Here is an 18559-nt window from a genome sequence, read left to right as displayed (position 1 = left end):
GTAGTTTATTTCCTGTTTGTTCTTTAGGTGCACAATAACTGTTGTTACTGACTTTTTACAAAATCTTACACCACTTGTTCAAATTGTTTTAATATCACAATGATGCCCAAGCTCTCAAGTTTTATTGGCATTTCAGTCCTTGCTAGAAGTATTACATGTCCTAGCATCATTTGACATTGATCCATTGCATGATCACAAACAACTGGGAGAGTACTACCAGCTAGTTCATCAGCTGTGGCTAGATAGTGAATTCTTCCAGTTGTATTTTTGGCTTATGTGGACCAATTTGATAACCTACTTAAGAGAATTAGACCCAAATAAGAAGGATAAATTATCCAGCTGAACACCTTGCTACTTGTCTTTGGTTGTTGACTAGTGGCTGATACTTGTTCTGTTGTTTATTTTTGGTCTTGTCTGTCCATATTATTATTATTATTATTATTATTATTTTTAGAACACAGTTATTCAGATTTAAAGACATGATTGATTCAAAATATAACTAGCAGATTGTCAAAAGTCTGTTAATATATAAAAAAAATTACAACATTTAATTTTCCCTTAAAGCCATTCAAAGGAGAGGTGATATTATTTCCAATTATTTCCAACATATATTGTCTCGTTGTTCATCCTCTCCTTCTGCTGCTTGTATTTGGCACTAATCACCTCCTATACATAAAACCCAACTGAATTCAGGAGAAATCCTTTTGACCAATGATGTTCAACTCCTGTGGTGCTATCAGCTTTAGACCAATTGCTGTGCTGAAGAGTCAAGCTGAACCAGCAGTTGACAATTACCACTATGACTGATGAGTAGCTTTGTGGCTTGGCTATGACCTTAACAAAGTTCAAAATACAGGATCCAAATATATGTCACAGCATTTAATATTCTGAAATTAGTATTGAATTTACAATTTTTATGTTGCTCTCCATCAGACTATTTCTCATTATGGAATACAGTATGTTTGTGTGTGAATGCTGTGTATGCTCATGTCCATGTGACGATACAGTATATTTACTTTGTTTCCCTAAAATCACACTTTTATGTACTCATTCAGTCTCATAAGTCACATAAAACATCCCTAACATTGGTAGGGGATTAGAACTTGTATATGGCTGTATCCCCCTCACAGGCCAGCAGAGGAGCTGGCAGTGACAGGGACTGCAGTATTGTACAGAATTGGAAAACTGTGAGAATATGGTGAATAATCAGCAAATGTCAGTGGAAAATAGTGTATATATATGTATATGTCACATAAACATTTTGCTCAAAGCACTGCTGTGCCTAAATACAGCTTCACACAGCTGCAATCTTGGCTGTGAACATCTATCCCAAAACAACAGCTGGGTGCACATATATACTGTATATTAACAGCTATTGTTTGCTATAACCATTCCTGCTGTTCATACAGGTCATTGAGAGATTCCTTCCTGACATGCTTCCAGTGTAAATAATGAAAGACAAATTTACAGTCATACAAAAATATATTCCAAAGTTTATCTGAAGCTAATATGAGGCTTCAGCAGTCTGACTTTGACAGATCGAGTGGACATCAACCAAAGTTAAAGTCTTTTTAGTGTCTTTAGTACCGTTGTGTTACTGTCCCTCCACCCTAGCTCAGCAAAGAAACACTGGAAAAAACAAAGAGTGAAATTTTAAACTCAGAACCCTGGCTTTGAGGCCTCATCAGTTAAACCTTGGAGTATATTTTTTCTCCTCCTGACATGGAAGCCTGTTGGCAAGATATCTCTTAATGGTCAGTGTAAATAGGAGGAATTATTACAGCAAGAAAGAAGGATCTGACAATACTTATAACACAGGCCTGAAAAAATGTGAGAGATTTAAAAGTGAGACACTTTTATATGTATTTTAGTTGGCGATGTCAAATTCTTTGACTGTTACATAATGTTTACAGCTTTGTTACTGTACAACTTTTATGATCTACAGAATTATCAGTCTCAAAAAATTGTATTCCCTTTTCTAAGGGAACGTCCTCTAACCAGCTCTAAGCTTTCACCACTAGAGTGTGATGTTACACTTTTGTATGGGTATTGCAGGATAAATAAGTTTCAAGAGTCATGTGCTGTAGAAAAGCTTCTGCAGTAAATATACAGCAAACTGTATATGTGACTAATAATTTTGCAGTTCATAAGAATTGTACAGTAACAAAGCTGTAAACATGATGAAACAGTCAAACCTGGGTTAGTTAATTTAACATTTAGTTCAATCAGGAGAGACTTAGAACAAAAAGCATGTGCAAATCTGGAGTAGAATAACATTTTATTGTGCACAGGAGAAATAGACTTTTGGCGCTTAGACCCCGGCAGGAAATAGATCACCATGGGAAGCATTCAAATGTAAGTGGTGCTTCCAATATATAGAAAACACTATGGAGCCTGAGGCTGAGACGTCTTCGTGAGAGGGAACTTCTGATCGGGGGTAGATAGAAGATGGACAGGCATCCACAGGAAGTGGTGAAGGGGTGGAGGTGGGTCGCACAACGTTGCGGTGCTAAAATGATAGCTGAGTGACAGCAGAGAGAGAGAACATTTAAAACTTTGATAGCTTACAGGTGATTGGCTCAAGTTTAGTGTGTCAGGTTGTGACTGGATGAGCACAGAATTAGTAGGAGGGGCTTAGGGATAGCGGGAAACTGCTTGTGATTCAGAAGGTGTGTGCAGATATGCAGTCTTCCTGACTGAACTTTAGCTAAGCTTCATTTATGTCTGAGTTATGTACCACAGAATAAAGTACTGTTCTGTTTTCCAAGTTTATCTTGGTGAACTGTAAATTTATACAGTATTAATATGTATTAACACAATATTATTGTTTTACTTGACATTATCTTGCTGCAAATATCTGGAAGGAAACCTGAGCTCAGAGTGACATCACTTAAAGGGTGGGGCTATTCTGGGAAATAGAAAGTGATTGTTTGAAGTGCTAAGTCAGTCCGTTTGGCAGAGCAAGAAGGAACAAAAGGAGTCATGGCATCTGCTTCTTACACGGAAGATTTGACTTGTTCTATTTGTCTGATGATCTTCACTGATCCTGTAATCCTCCTATGTGGCCACTCTTTCTGCAGAGAATGTGCTACTCTTTCTCTGAGTTCACAGCGCCAGTGTCCACAGTGTCGGGCTGCTGTTCCGAAAGAGGGAACATGTCTTCTAACCAATCACAATTTGAAAAGTCTTGCTGAAAAAGAAGCAGAGAAGCTGCAGAAAGGACACGGAAAAGATACAGAGGTAAATTTGTCACATTTTAAATCAGTTTTGTACACATTCATATGTAGTGGTACCAGTGGTATTAGACACACAGGATTAGAGGATTAGGGGCTAATTCTTGACATTTTGTATACTAAGCAATTAACTGAGATTTATTGATAGGAAAAATTATATCTTGATTGTTTTATTGATTTCAAAGGGTGCTGACTGGCTGTGCCCTGAACACGAGGAAAAGCTGAAACTGTTCTGCGTCACAGATCAGCAGTTAGCTTGTATCATATGCCGAGATGGGGAGAGGCACGAAGGACACAAGTTTAAACCAATCAAAGAAGCAGCTGCACCTGTGAGGAGAGAGTTGGAGACATTTGTGCAACATGTGTCTGATGATATCTGTGCTTTAGAGAGTCTAGCCAGCACACAGAAGGAAGAAATAACAAAAACCAAAACAAAGTCTCAACAGCTGATGACCCAAATCTGCAGACAGTTTGAGGAGATGCACCAGTTTCTGAGAAAGAGAGAAGATGAGATCAAGAATGACCTGAAACACAGAGAGGAGGATGCTGTCGAGAAAATGAGTGAGACATTACATACTATGGAAACAGCTTTGTCTGAGAGCAGAGAGCTGGAGGGAAGGGTGACATCAGCTCTGGAAATTAAAGACCCTGAGAGGTTTTTAAAGTGCTGGAGTGAGGAGAACAACAGGAAGACTCCTGAACATTTGTTCAGGCCCAGAGCAGACGAGCTCCAAGTGGTAAACACTACTCTCTGTTTGGGGCCTTATGAAAGTCACCTTCAGTTCTTTGTGTGGAAGGAGATGCTTCAGGTGATCCAGCCCCGAGCAGAACTGCTGTCACTCAAAAGTGACAGCAGAAACATCACAGTGTCTGATGATGGGAAGCATTTAATGTATAGTCCTGAAATCATCCAGTCTTCACTGTCACTTTCTTTACGCTGTAAATACTGTGGTCACAGTCCAACAAGGCCCCGTGAGGACACCTCAGAACGGTATGCATCTGCATTTAGTTCCAGTGAGTTCACCTCAGGGCAGCATTACTGGGAAATAGAGGTTGGAAAAAAGGACTATTGGAAAATAGGGGTGAAAAATAATTACTTGATCTATAATAATCAAAAATATGTCACATCTAAACAAAACAAAAAGTTAACATTCACAGGCAGACCTCAAAAGATTGGGATTTACCTAAACTGCCAGTCAAAGGAGCTGTCTTTCTATGATGCAGAAAACATGACACATATTCACACTATGACAGAGGGCTGTATGTCAGTGCCGGTGGCAGCGTATTTTGAATACAAATTTAGTCGAGGAGCAGATCATTACCCCCTAAAAGTGTGCTGCTACTGAAGTCTGAGATCATGGGGCAACAGGAAATCCCTCGGCTGCAGCAAATCAAAGGCATCACAGGCCTCAATTAAATACTTTATTTTTATCATGACATTATGAGAAAAGCTTTTGAGTAAAGATCCTATGAAATGTCTTAAATTTGAAATGTTAACATAGGTGGATTGCTTTTGAGTCAGAACAAAGACACCTCCCTCCCTCCCTCAGCTTCAGCTGAACAAAGATGATGTACTGCTGAGGAGGCTCAGATTGTGACAGAGCTTTTGCAGAGGACTTTGCAGATCATCTGCAGACCATCCTACTTAAAATCTTCTCTTTTATTTTAGGGACAAATAACTTTGAGGATCTTTATTTGAAGTTCTTTGTGTTCAACAAGGCAATTCATCTTTGAAATTGGAATTTAATAGTTTCGGTTTTCTTTTTTTTGCATCTAACCTTTACATTGGGATTTTTAAATACAATTTTAATCTCTCACATTTACATTGCATTCTTTATACTTTTGAGGACACTGTACTCTGCTTGCTATGCTGAATAAAACTAAGTAGATCGTCTTGATCTACTGAAAAGGCAACACCTTTTTCATTTTATTGGTCCCGTCACGCCAATGATCCAAGGCTTCTTCAACTACTGCAGACTACAGCTAAAGCATCCTAACTTGTGAGATATACTATTACATATCCAACATTAGAACTGTTAGGACAGGGACCACTGTGGCCAAGGTTAAGTCTAAAGTGAGGCTTTCTGTCAGATGCTGAAAAATTCTGAGAGAGAGAGAGAGAGAGCAACCTCTTTGATACATACAGATTCACACTGGTGATAATAGGTTCTGTGCTTATTATTTTTGCCTCGGTGATTAGGGACAGTGTGGGAAGGGAATAGGAACAGTACCTCACTGTTTCTGTAGCCTGGGCTCGCAACGTCTAGGAGTCCATCAGAAGCAGTTAATACCAGGGTCATATGCAAGGATCATATTTGTGGATTTCAGCTCGGCATTCAGCAGCACCATCTCAGAGGTTCACTGGTCCAAACTCACCTAGCTCACTGACTGCACCTCAGGAGTTACAGGTCTTATCTGAGATAGTAATGAGTCTGCATACAGACAGGAAGTCGAACAGATGGCTTTTTGGTGCAGCCATACCAACCTGAAACTGAGCACACTCTACAAGATGAAATGACAGTGGATTTCAAGAGGAACCTCCCAGCATTGACACAAAAAGGTTGAAGAGGAAATTTTGTGCCAAAATAGATAATAAATAAATACATGATAAATAGATAAAGCCTACTGAGACACATTTTGAAAGGCTACCTGTTGTTTGTGCTTTTTTAGGTCATTGTGTGCATTTCAGTATTGGAATTACTTCAGTTTAGGAGAATAAAGGCTTCGGAAATATATCTCAACATTTCTGATGTGTTTATGCAAAACATTAAGAAGAAAAGCAAACATAAAAAAACATAAAAAATAAATGCTGCTTCAAATGTTAATATTTTTGGGTTTTTCTTGCTGAGAGTCCAATGTTGTCAGCATTTTGGCACAAAAGCTGATCCTGATAAGTGTATGTGTGTCCTGTAAGTGTTTTGGTTGCATTGGTTCATTTAATTAAGGGATTAATTGTTGTTCTGACCAGCATGTTGGCAGACAGAGCTATATAAACAGTTTTTGAAAAGGGTTCAAGCTGAGTGAAATGACCCTGAAATATTGAAGTGGCAGCCATGTCCAGTTCTGCTCGGGGTTTCTGCCTCTTAAAAGGAAGTTTTTCCTCATAGTGGGATTTGTTGGGTCTCTCTTTGTAAATACCTATTTTAAAGAGTATGGTCTAAACCTGCTCTGTATGAAAAGTGCCTTGAGATAACTTTTGTTGTGATATGGCGCTATATAAATAAAACTGAACTGAATTGAATGACAAGACCTGGTTGACGACATGCTAAGGGGAAGAACTTCAGTGCTTCCTATCTTATCTCCTGCAGTACAGGACACAGTGGACTTTCCTTTACAAAAGGAAAGCAGATGGTGCTGTCCCACTGCTTCATGATCCAAAACTTAAGTAAATCCTTCATGTTTGACTGCACTCCAAATCTATAAATTTCAGATCCAGTCAGGAGTCATCATGAAGAACAAGTAAATTTAATTCCTAGTGAAATCATTATCATCATCATTGTCGTTGTCATTATCATCATCATAACATACATAAATAAATGCACTGAATTCCCCCTAATGTGCTTCATCATTGTAGAATGAACAACAACAAAAGAATTCTGTCCTTAACAAATGTATAAAAAAAGTCAAAAGTGCCTATGACAGGAAAGATGTCTGTGAAGAGGAGCTAAACAGAGGGAGAGAGGGAGAGAGGCAGCAACAGACTTCAGTAACTTCAGCACACTGGGCCCAGGTGCACTGAATTACTGCCATCAGAAATTAAAGACACACCTCCGTGATGACATTGCAAGGAGAGGAAGACATTCGCACATGATGACCTCAGGGGTCATCACCTGAGTAACTGATATTCCCCTCGGTATAAAATGAAAGCAGCCTTTCTTCAGGAGGTGAAACAGGAAACCTTTCTTCTTGCAGCCTAAAACATTTAGTTTGTCACTGTGCTTATCTTCAATGTGTTATAAATAAAGTTGTTTTTATTTTATTTATTTATTTTAATAAAGTGCGGCGTGTGTAGTGTAGGCGCAGTCAGATCCTCTAAATAGTACGGTTGCCAGGGTTACCAATTGTTAAAAAAAGAAGAAGAAGAAGAAAAAAAAAGAAAAGAAAACACTCATCCAACCAGTATCTCACCACCAGAGTGCGACATTACACTAATCTCTCCTGACCGAGTCTTTATGGATTTAGAAAACGCAATTAAGTGATTAGAAACAGTATTTCTCTTACTTTGTGTCATGTAATTCTGATGAGTTTATTAATGTGTTACTCTGGATAATTACCATGGAGAGAGGACTGACGTCGACGACTGATACTCGGGGTGTGGCTTTTCCAGGAAACTGAAAGTGATGGTTGAAAATAATGCGTAGTCACTCAGTGTGGCAGAGCAAAGAGGAAAACATCAGCCATGGCGTCTGCTTATTACTCTGAGGATTTGACTTGCTCTATTTGTCTGACTATCTTCACTGATCCAGTAACTCTTCTCTGCGGACACTCTTTCTGCAGACAATGCATCACAGATAATCTGTACACACAGCACCAGTGTCCACAGTGTCGAACAGCTGTTCCAACAGAGGGGACATGCCTTCCAACCAGCCACATATTGAAAAGCCTCGCTGAAAAGGCTAAAGAAGCAGAGAACATAAAGAAGGAGCATGGACATGAGAAAGCAGAGGTATGTTGGTGGAATTCAGGCACTGTAATTCATCTTTTGTGTGTATAGGCTGCCAAAACGATGACAGAATAGTTGTTAATAAGTCTATGTTATATATTCAGGCTGCAGTCAGTTTATTTTAGTGTTAATTTTCTTAGCTACTTTTACATTTAGTCTTAAGTCCTAAGATAAAAGTGAATGTTACTTTGAGTCACATTTGGTCTTTGTCATCCTTTTTGTTTGTGTTTGTCAGTTTTTAGTCGACCAAAAGTCTGGACATTGTAGTGTCATCCTAGTCAAAGAAAACCACCAACACTGTAGTCTGGTTTTAGTCAATGAAAATGATAATCTGATAAAATCCAACTGATTTTAGTCTTAACACTGTAGTTTAGCCGATGAAGATACAGTCTAATAAAATAGGACCAAGAAGGAATATTTCAGTCAAACTTCAGCAAAACTGCTTTCAAATAAATTTTCATCCAACTGTTTTTAGAAAAAGAAAATTAGCCACACAGTGATGGGTTGTATGATAAATAATGTTGCCGAAGAACCTGCAACAACAGTAGTAAATCCAATGTAATCCATCTCTTGTACTATAAGTATGCTGTGATCTCAACTTTCTGTCCGATAATGCAAACTGTTAGAATCCAGCAAAGAGGAAACCCTACACAGAAAGAAACCTGTACAACAGCCCTTCAATACTTCTTAAGCAGTTAATGTTGAGTTTTGTCAGACTGTGTCAGACAGGTGTTGATTTTATTCTGTAATGGTGTAGGCCTTAGTGGTAGTGTACTAGACTCCATCATACTCATACATGAAGTGTTTACAGGTTGTATACTACTGTTTAGAGTGCATTTGGAAAGTATTCAGACCTTCAGTTTTTTCAGATTTTGCTATGTTGCAGCCTTATGCTAAAATAGTTTTCATATTTTCCCTCATCAGTCTACACTCAATACCCCATAATTGCAAACCAAAAACAGAATTTTAGCAAATTTATTAAAAGGGAAAAAATGAAATATCATACTGACATAAGTTTGCGTGGATTTTAGCTCATGTTGAGAGTTTCTGCAGAGAAAAATGGTGGAAAATCTCCAGACCCAGGTTTGTATTGCTTGTTTCCTTGCCCAAGGAAACTTAACGCTGCCTTAAATTCTGTTTTGGCGTTGTCATTGCATGTATTAAGTGTAGCTCGAGGAGGGAAAAAAATTAATTTAAACTATTTTAGCATGAGGCTACAGTATAACAAAATGTCAAAAAACTGAAGGGGTCTGAAATGTCTGAATGTACTGTAAATATATTTATAAAGAAAATATTTAGATCCTCTTTCCCAGAATACCCCAGAATAAACAAACTTGTCTTAATCAAAAGGTTCGTCAACTTAGCTGGCCGGCCAACTGAGTTTTCAGTAAAGTTAAACAATGCAGCAATGTCCTGTTGTTTTACGCAACTGCCCTCAGTATTTGGCCTAAAAATAACTTTAAAGGTCACAAAACATTATTTACAGCTTAATGTTAAGGTAGCGCAAATTGAGTGTGGTGTCTCTTCAAGTTCATGGTTTTCTTCCCAGCAATTTTTGTAGCCACTGGGCTTCCCTCCCAACAATAAGTGACTGCACACTCCCCTTTGGTATTAAATTTGAAGTGGGTCCAAAGGTCAACCTGTTTTGATGACATGTCCTTTTCTAGTCACCGTATATTTGCACACTGAGCTACAAACAGTGTCAGCCATCCAAAGTTCATCATTATTTGGTTAAATGTGTTAAAAAGTGGGCTTTCTCATAACTATTCAAAGGATACACTCACTTCTCACTTTATTAGGAACACCTAGCTAAACTAATGCCATACAACAGCTCTGTAATAACTCCTCCTTCATGAAGGTTGTGCACCGCTTATCCATTAAGGGTAGCAGGGGGCTGGAGTCTATCTCAGCTGACATTGGGTGAGAGGCGGGGTACACCCTGGACAGATCACCAGCCCATTGCAGGGCCAACACGTATAGACAAACAACCATTCACACTCACAGCCTATTTAGAGTCACCAGTTAATTTAACCTGCTTGTCTTTGGACTGTGGGAGGAAGCCAGAGTACCCGGAGAGAACATGCAAACTGCACACAGAAAAGCCCCGGGCTTGAACTGGAGCTCAAACCTGGAATCTGTGAGTGTGACTGTGAGGTCACAGTGCTAACCACTGCACCACCGTGCTGCCCCTAAAGCAGTCTAATACAACAGTAATAAATTCTAGTTCAATAGTGCCACAGGCTACATCCTCCAAAAGATCACACAGCAGAATCAACACCTTTTTAACAGTTTCAACAACATTGAAACGGTCATGAAGCTGTTGCATTAGACTGCTTTAGTTTTAGCTAGATGTTTTTAATAAAGTGCCAAATTAGTGTAAAAATGTGTTATGATAGAATGGCTTTTTGGCTTCCTCTTACTTTGTGGTACTTTGGGTGGTGTACAGTGGCAAGGAAAATTATGTGAACTTTTTGGAATTTCATGGTTTTCTGCATTAATTTGTCATAAAATGTGATCTGATCTTCATCTAAGTCAAGGATATTGACAAATATAATGTGCCTAAAATAATAACACATTTTTTTTGTATCTTTCATGTCTTTATTGAACACACTCTTTCAACATTCAAAATGGTAGTGGAAAAAGTAAGTGAACTCTTGGAATTAATAGCTAGTTGACCCCCCCTTGGCAGCAATAACCTCAACCAGGCACTTCCTGTAGCTGTGGATCAGACCTGCACATTGTTCAGGAGGAATTTTAGCCTATTCTTCCTGGCAGAGCTGCTTTACCTCTGTCATATTCTTTGGACGTCTCATGTGTACGGCTCTCTTCAAGTCATTCCATAACATCTTTATTGGATTGAGGTCTGGGCTCTGACTTGGCCACTCCAAAAGGTGGATTTTGTTTTTCTGCTGTGGCTCCAGTGTTTTGGATCATTGTCCTTTTGCATCACCCAACTTCTGCAGAGTTTCAGCTGACATACAGACATTCTCACATTATCCTGAAGAATTTTTTGTTACATTTGGAAATTCATCTTCCCCTCAATGATTGCAAGCTGGCCAGGCCCTGATGCAGCAAAGCAGGCCCAAATCATGATGTTTCCTCCACCATACTTTACAGTTGGGATGATGTTTTCATGTTGATATGCAGTGCCCTTTTTACGCCAGATGTAGTGCTGCGTGTTCTTTCTAAATAGTTCAATCTTAGTTTCATCAGTCCACAAAACATTTTGCCAATACCGCTGTGGAGTTTCAATGTGCTCTTTTGCAAACTTCAGGCGTGCAGCAATGTTCTTTTTAATAAGCAGTGGCTTCCTTCGTGGTGTCCTGCCATAGACACCCTGCTTGTTCAATGTTTTACGTACTGTAGACTCATGAACACAGATGTTAGCCAGCTCCAATGACGCCTTTAAATCTTTGGCTGTCACTCTGGGTTGTTTCTTTACCTCATTGATGAGTATTCTTGTGCTCTTGGGGTCATTTTGATTGGGCGCCCACTTCTCGCTAGAGTAGCCACAGTCCCAAAGTGTCTCCATTTGTAGATTGTTTGCCGAACTGTAGGCTGGTGAATTTCTGAAGTCTTTTAAATTACTTTATAACCCTTTCCAGCTTTATGTAAATCAACAATTCTTGATCATAGATCCTCTAAAAGCTCTTTTTGGCGAAGCATTGCTCACGTAAGCATATTCTTCTTGTGCAGAGCAAATTCAAAGTTTGAGCTCTAGTCCACACCTCCACCTCCCTCATTTTCTTAACAAGACTCCAGGTATGCTAACACCTGACTCCATTTAGATTTTTTGAGGTCATTAATTCAAGGGTTCACATATTTTTTCCACTAGCACTACAAGGGTTTTTATGGTTGCTCTCAATAAAAGCATGAAATTTTTTTGTGTTATTATTTTAGGCACATTATATTTGTCCACACCTTTGCCTTAGATGAAGATCAGATCATATTTTATGACAAATTAATGCAGAAAACCATGAAATTCCAAAAGGTTCACATACTTTTTCTTGCCACTGTATAAGATGATTTCTGTGCAGCTCTAGATTTATCTGAGTGTTTGAAACACTGCAGACTAGAGTCTCTGCTGGCTGTTAGAGGCAGGATGACAACTCTCTAATGAATATGTCAAACACAAGTTCAGCACATTTTTTACTTGGAATTTATCATCACCTACTGTATTAATAGATAAATAAATTTACTTTTACAGGTGGCTGAGTTGTGCCCCGAACATGAGGAAAAGCTGAAACTGTTCTGCGTCACAGATCAGCAATTAGCTTGTATCATTTGCCGAGATGCAGAGGAACACGAAAGACACAAGTTTAAACCAATCAAAGAAGCAGCTGCATCTCTGAGGAGAGAGTTGGAGACAGGTATGGAGAAGCTTTGTGGTGATATTGATGCTACAGAGAGTCTAGCCAGCACACAGAGGGAAGAAATAACAAAAACCAAAACAAAGTCTCAACAGCTGATGACCCAAATCTGCAGACAGTTTGAGGAGATGCACCAGTTTCTGAGAAAGAGAGAAGATGAGATCAAGAATGACCTGAAACACAGAGAGGAGGATGCTGTCGAGAAAATGAGTGAGACATTACATACTATGGAAACAGCTTTGTCTGAGAGCAGAGAGCTGGAGGGAAGGGTGACATCAGCTCTGGAAATTAAAGACCCTGAGAGGTTTTTAAAGTGCTGGACTGAGGAGAACAATAGGAAGACTCCTGAACATTTGTTCAGGCCCAGAGCAGATGAGCTCCAAGTGGTAAACACTGCTCTCTGTTTGGGGCCTTATGAAAGTCACCTGCAGTTCTTTGTGTGGAAGGAGATGCTTCAGGTGATCCAGCCCCGAGCAGAACTGCTGTCACTCAAAAGTGACAGCAGAAACATCACAGTGTCTGATGATGGGAAGCATTTAATGTATAGTCCTGAAATCATCCAGTCCAAGAAATACAACCCATTGTACAGACAATCTTCATCCTACAGCTATGGCTATGACAACAGGTCCATGCAGCAATTTGAAACAGTTTACATTGAGGACACCTCAGAACGGTATGCATCTGCATTTAGTTCTACTGAGTTCACCTCAGGGCAGCATTACTGGGAAATAGAGGTTGGAAAAAAGGACTATTGGAAAATAGGGGTGAAAAATAGTTACCTGACATATTATGACCAAAAATATGTCACATCCAGTCAAGAGACAGAGTTAACATTCACAGACAGGCCTCAAAAGATTGGGATTTACCTAAACTGCCAGTCAAAAGAGCTGTCTTTCTATGATGCAGAAAACATGACACATATTCACACTATGACAGAGGGCTGTATGTCAGTGCCGGTGGCAGCGTATTTTGAATACAAATTTAGTCGAGGAGCAGATCATTACCCCCTAAAAGTGTGCTGCTACTGAAATGTGATATAATTAGGAAAAAAGGAAAAATCCCTGGGCTGGGGCAAAACATCCATGATGGCACCACAGAAGACTCTCTTGCACTTTCATTGGTTTTGTTTTTTTGTTCTCCAATAATCCGGGTCCCCTAGAAACTGTCCATCACAGGACTCAATAACCACAAGACTAAGGCCCTGATGTCTGTGGTAATTACATTTTTTGAAAGACAGGGTTTTGACCCACCTGAAGGACATCACAGGCCTCTGGCTGGACCCCATGCAGTTTATCTACTCAACAGATAGGTCATTGGATGATGCAGTCTACACTGGACTGCACTGCATCTTGCAACACATCGACTCCGCAGGGACATATGCAAGGATCCTGCTTGTGCATTTCATCTTGGCATTCAGTATGGACAGTCTCCAGCCTCATCCAAGATGGTGACAATACTGGGGATATGACATTGGACTTAAAGAGACTCCCCCACCACCACCACCACCACCACCAACTCCTCTGCATAATGTTTAATGAAAGCTATTAGATATTTAAGCATGTCTTGGGTAGGATATACTATTACTATGGCTGTGTACAATAGTAGAGGCAAAGTACTCTGTTGACCAATGTTTTGTTTTTTGTTTTAAAAAAGAAATAGTTACAATAAGCAAAAGTGTTAACAGTAATGGAAGGGTAATCTATAACCTGTACTAAATAATCTATACAGGATTCATGAAACTAATCGCAAACCTTTGTGTAGCTAAAAGACCCCCTGCAGTCAAAACAGTGTTTTGCTTATTGTTCCTTCACTGTGCAGTATGTTGTTCAGCATGTGCTCAGTTTGTCACTAAGGTTGAAAAGGGAAGGTTTCTCTGTGTTCACATTAAATCTAACATTAAGGCACAACAAGATTTTGTTTCATTTTTTGCATTTGAAATAACTGTATGTAAAAGTGGCAAAATAAGTAAATACATGACTAAAGCCTATTGAGGCATACTGCAGCATTTCTGATTCATGTCTGTGACATATATTGTAAGGCAACACAATCCATGTAGCAAAGAAGTGCAGTTCTTTTTTGTTTTAATGAAACCTCAGTTGATGCTCAGTAAACAAATAAAATCTTCCCATTGTTGTTATTGTTGTTGTTTTTTAAGCCATTGTGTTATAAATTCAATACAGGTATGTATAGAGAATATAGACACATTTGCATTGCATTACTGGAATTACGTCAGTTTAGGAAAATAAAATCATTTGAAATATATTTCAACATTTCTGATTCACTTCAAAGAATATTAGTAAATGTAAGTATTTCCTGTTGGGAGTCAAATGTTGTCAATGTTCTGGTACAAAAGTTGATCCTGATACATGTATGAAGTGTTTTGGTTGTGTCAGTGCATTTTGTAAGTAAGATTAACTGTTGTGCTGACCAGCATGTTAGTAAACAGCTGTATGAACAGTTTGGAAAAAGTAAACTCAGTATAAAGACTTTGGTTACCAATTATCATCTGACAAGAGGTTTAAGAGGTTTCAGCATCTCACCACTAGAGTGTTTCATTACACTAAATTATTTACCCGTGACGTAGGCTTTATGGTTTTAGAAAGTTTAAGGTGATTAGAAAATGTTTCCCACTTTGTGGTGTACAAATCTGATGAGTTTATTAATGTGTTACTCTGGCTATTTACCACGGAGAGAGGACTGAAGTTGACGAGAAAAACATGGGGTGTGGTTTTTCCAGGAAACTGAAAGTGATGGTTGAAAATAATGCGTAGTCACTCAGTGTGGCAGAGCAAAGAGGAAAACATCAGCCATGGCGTCTGCTTATTACTCTGAGGATTTGACTTGCTCTATTTGTCTGACTATCTTCACTGATCCAGTAACTCTTCTCTGCGGACACTCTTTCTGCAGACAATGCATCACAGATAATCTGTACACACAGCACCAGTGTCCACAGTGTCGAACAGCTGTTCCAACAGAGGGGACATGCCTTCCAACCAGCCACATATTGAAAAGCCTCGCTGAAAAGGCTAAAGAAGCAGAGAACATAAAGAAGGAGCATGGACATGAGAAAGCAGAGGTATGTTGGTGGAATTCAGTCACTGTAATTCATCTTTTGTGTGTATAGGCTGCCAAAACGATGACAGATGCAGATGTTAATAAGTCTATGTTATATATTCAGGCTGCAGTCAGTTTATTTTAGTGTTAATTTTCTTAGCTACTTTTACATTTAGTCTTAAGTCCTAAGATAAAGGTGAATGTTACTTTGAGTCACATTTGGTCTTTGTCATCCTTTTTGTTTGTGTTTGTCAGTTTTTAGTCGACCAAAAGTCTGGACATTGTAGTGTCATCCTAGTCAAAGAAAACCACCAACACTGTAGTCTGGTTTTAGTCAATGAAAATGATAATCTGATAAAATCCAACTGATTTTAGTCTTAACACTGTAGTTTAGCCGATGAAGATACAGTCTTGGGAGTTCATTTAAGTGATTAACTACTCAAAAATATTCAATCAATAAATAAATATAAATAAAAAATAAATATAAAGACAAGGTGATGTTTTTGGTTTCCTTTGGTCTCTACTAATCTTATTAAAATTTGTTGTGCAATGCCCATTCAAAATGTGACCCTCTTTTAACCAGGGCTCAACATAGATTACTGCCCTGCTTTGATGAGCTGGCATTGCTACCAGAAATTGAGATTAATAAAATATACCAATATTTAAATGTGTGGGTGATGAAGAGAGAGCAGCTGAATGGATACAGAGAAGAAACTGTAACTTAACTTTTATCTCCTAAATTATTCAGTGTCATTTGGTGCAACTCAGGTTTATCTGAGAAGTGTTTGAAACTATACTACAGACTAGAGTCTCTGCTGGCTGTGAGAGGCAAGTTGACAACTCTCTCATGAATGTATCAAACACAAATTCAGCTCATGTTTTTTATTTGCAATTTATCGTCATCCCTCACCTACTGTATTTATTAATAAATAAATGAATTAATTTTTTACAGGTGGCTGAGTTGTGCCCTGAACATGAGGAAAAGCTGAAACTGTTCTGCGTCACAGATCAGCAGTTAGCTTGTATCATTTGCCGAGATGGGGAGAGGCACGAAGGACACAAGTTTAACCCAGTCAAAGAAGCAGCTGCATCTCTGAGGAGAGAGTTGGAGACAGGTATGGAGAAGCTTTGTGGTGATATTGATGCTACAGAGAGTCTAGCCAGCACACAGAGGGAAGAAATAACAAAAACCAAAAAGAAGTCTCAACAGCTGATGACCCAAATCTGCAGACAGTTTGAGGAGATGCACCAGTTTCTGAGAAAGAGAGAAGATGAGATCAAGAATGACCTGAAACACAGAGAGGAGGATGCTGTCGAGAAAATGAGTGAGACATTACATACTATGGAAACAGCTTTGTCTGAGAGCAGAGAGCTGGAGGGAAGGGTGACATCAGCTCTGGAAATTAAAGACCCTGAGAGGTTTTTAAAGTGCTGGAGTGAGGAGAACAACAGGAAGACTCCTGAACATTTGTTCAGGCCCAGAGCAGACGAGCTCCAAGTGGTAAACACTGCTCTCTGTTTGGGGCCTTATGAAAGTCACCTGCAGTTCTTTGTGTGGAAGGAGATGCTTCAGGTGATCCAGCCCCGAGCAGAACTGCTGTCACTCAAGAGAAAAAGCACAGATTTAATTGTTTCTGATGATGGACGATGTATCTTTTGCGCTCCTACAAGCAAGCAATCGCAGTCAGATACCTTCTCTTTTGCTTTCATTAAAGAATGTGGCCAAACCAAGACCTCTCCTTCATTTGGCTCCACCAGGGAATTTGGCCAAACCACGACCCCTCCTCCTTTTGGCTCCACCAGGGGATTTGGCCAAACCACGACCCCTCCTTCTTTTGGCTCCACCAGGGGATTTGGCCAAACCACGACCCCTCCTCCTTTTGGATCCACCAGGGAATTTGGCCAAACCACGACCCCACCTATATTTGGCTTTGGATTTGGTCAAACTGCAACCCCTCCCCCATTTGGCCAAACCAACCCCCACCCTTCTTTTGGCTCCACTGGAGGATTTGGCAAATCCAAAACCAATACTTTTGGTGCAGAATCCCACATAAATCCTGACAACTGTGAGGACCTTTCTTGGTTGTGTTCCTTAAAAAAAACCCATGCATTCAGTGTCAATGAGTTCTCTTCAGGGCAGTATTACTGGGAGATAGATGTTGGAGTCAGAGACTATTGGGAACTAGGAATAAAAGAAAATTTCCTGAAATATGATGGGCAAAAATACTCTGCCTGTAATCCAACTATAAGCACAGAGCTATCATTTGCAGACAGACCTCGAAAGATCGGGATTTATCTAAACTGTGAATCCAAGAAGCTCTCCTTCTATGACGCAGACAACATGACACATATTCACACTGTGAGCTCTAGCGTCATGCCCATGCCACTGTCAGCATATTTTAACATTAGATACAGAGAACCAGATCCTAACCCTATGACAGTGTGCTGGTACTGAAATGTTGAAAACAGGAAAGCAGTAGAAGAATAAGTAAAAGACTGTTATCTAGCTGTTAATTACTACAATATTTGCAAAAAAAGGCAGACACAATTTAGCAGTAATTACAGGGGTAAGTTACTGGTTTTTTGAGTAGGCTGCCTGCTTATAATGTTTGAGTTTTTAAGACAAAGCTCAGAAATTAGGTAGGTAGTAGTAAGTAGGTAAGTGAAAAATTGGTTAGAAATTGCTACCAGTTTCTTAGACAGGTGAAACATTAATTTGCTTGGTTATCTGTTATCTTGTTTTGAATATTGATAAGGTGCACAAGTTGTGGTTGTCCTGGTGTTTGTGTTTGGCCAGTAAGCAACAGTCGGCCCTGCAAACCTCGCCTATCAAGTATCCAACCTTTTATCCACTTCTTTATGACTTATTTTCATGTCTGCTTTTGTAATAGTTTCAGACATAACAATGCTTATGTATGTAGGGCACAGGGCTTCTGGTTATTGTGAATGATGCACTGCACTGTATGGAGTACCAGCTAAATTAATTTGATTGTTGTTTTCTAAATTTGAATGGTGTATTGTGAATATGCTGTGTGATTTTGAATGTTGGTTATGACTTCATAATTTGTAATTTTGTGAGTTTTACCCTGTTGTGCTGAAGTGGTTTCATCTACTGTCTACATGAGATATATTCTATGTGTCTGAGTTGCCACTGGAGGGTGGTGTTAATCCAGAGTTTGTTAGGTGTCACCAGGCCTCCGCTTTATAAAGCTGGTGTACAATAATCAGTCTTTGGCTTT

The 18559-nt window shown here is 39.3% G+C and overlaps 2 protein-coding genes across 6 annotated transcripts; both read left to right on the top strand.

Moving 5' to 3' along the window:
- Window positions 1-2910: 2910 nt before the first annotated feature.
- Window positions 2911-5147, top strand: LOC108885011 (nuclear factor 7, brain). The gene is made up of 2 exons (XM_018679184.2): window positions 2911-3240; window positions 3419-5147. The coding sequence occupies exons 1-2, from the start codon at window positions 2983-2985 to the stop codon at window positions 4577-4579; spliced, it is 1419 nt and encodes a 472-aa protein (XP_018534700.2). The 5' UTR covers window positions 2911-2982; the 3' UTR covers window positions 4580-5147.
- Window positions 5148-7340: 2193 nt separating this feature from the next.
- On the top strand, window positions 7341-17822 carry LOC108884996 (nuclear factor 7, ovary). 5 transcript variants are annotated; one of them, XM_018679175.2, is made up of 3 exons: window positions 7735-7899; window positions 15174-15342; window positions 16273-17822. In XM_018679175.2, the coding sequence occupies exons 1-3, from the start codon at window positions 7880-7882 to the stop codon at window positions 17773-17775; spliced, it is 1692 nt and encodes a 563-aa protein (XP_018534691.1). In that variant the 5' UTR covers window positions 7735-7879; the 3' UTR covers window positions 17776-17822. The 5 variants fall into 5 exon arrangements, with proteins under 5 accessions (XP_050926982.1, XP_050926983.1, XP_018534691.1 ...); XM_051071027.1 differs by lacking the exon at window positions 7735-7899 and having other exon boundaries at window positions 14591-15342; window positions 16273-16435; window positions 17036-17822; XM_051071025.1 differs by lacking the exon at window positions 15174-15342 and having other exon boundaries at window positions 7341-7899.
- The last annotated feature ends 737 nt before the right edge of the window (window positions 17823-18559 follow it).

This window comes from Lates calcarifer, linkage group LG6 (assembly GCF_001640805.2).
Source record: "Lates calcarifer isolate ASB-BC8 linkage group LG6, TLL_Latcal_v3, whole genome shotgun sequence".
NCBI lineage: Eukaryota > Metazoa > Chordata > Actinopteri > Centropomidae > Lates > Lates calcarifer.
The sequence above is the reverse complement of the archived record's forward strand: the minus strand, read 5'-3'. Positions and strand labels throughout refer to the sequence as shown.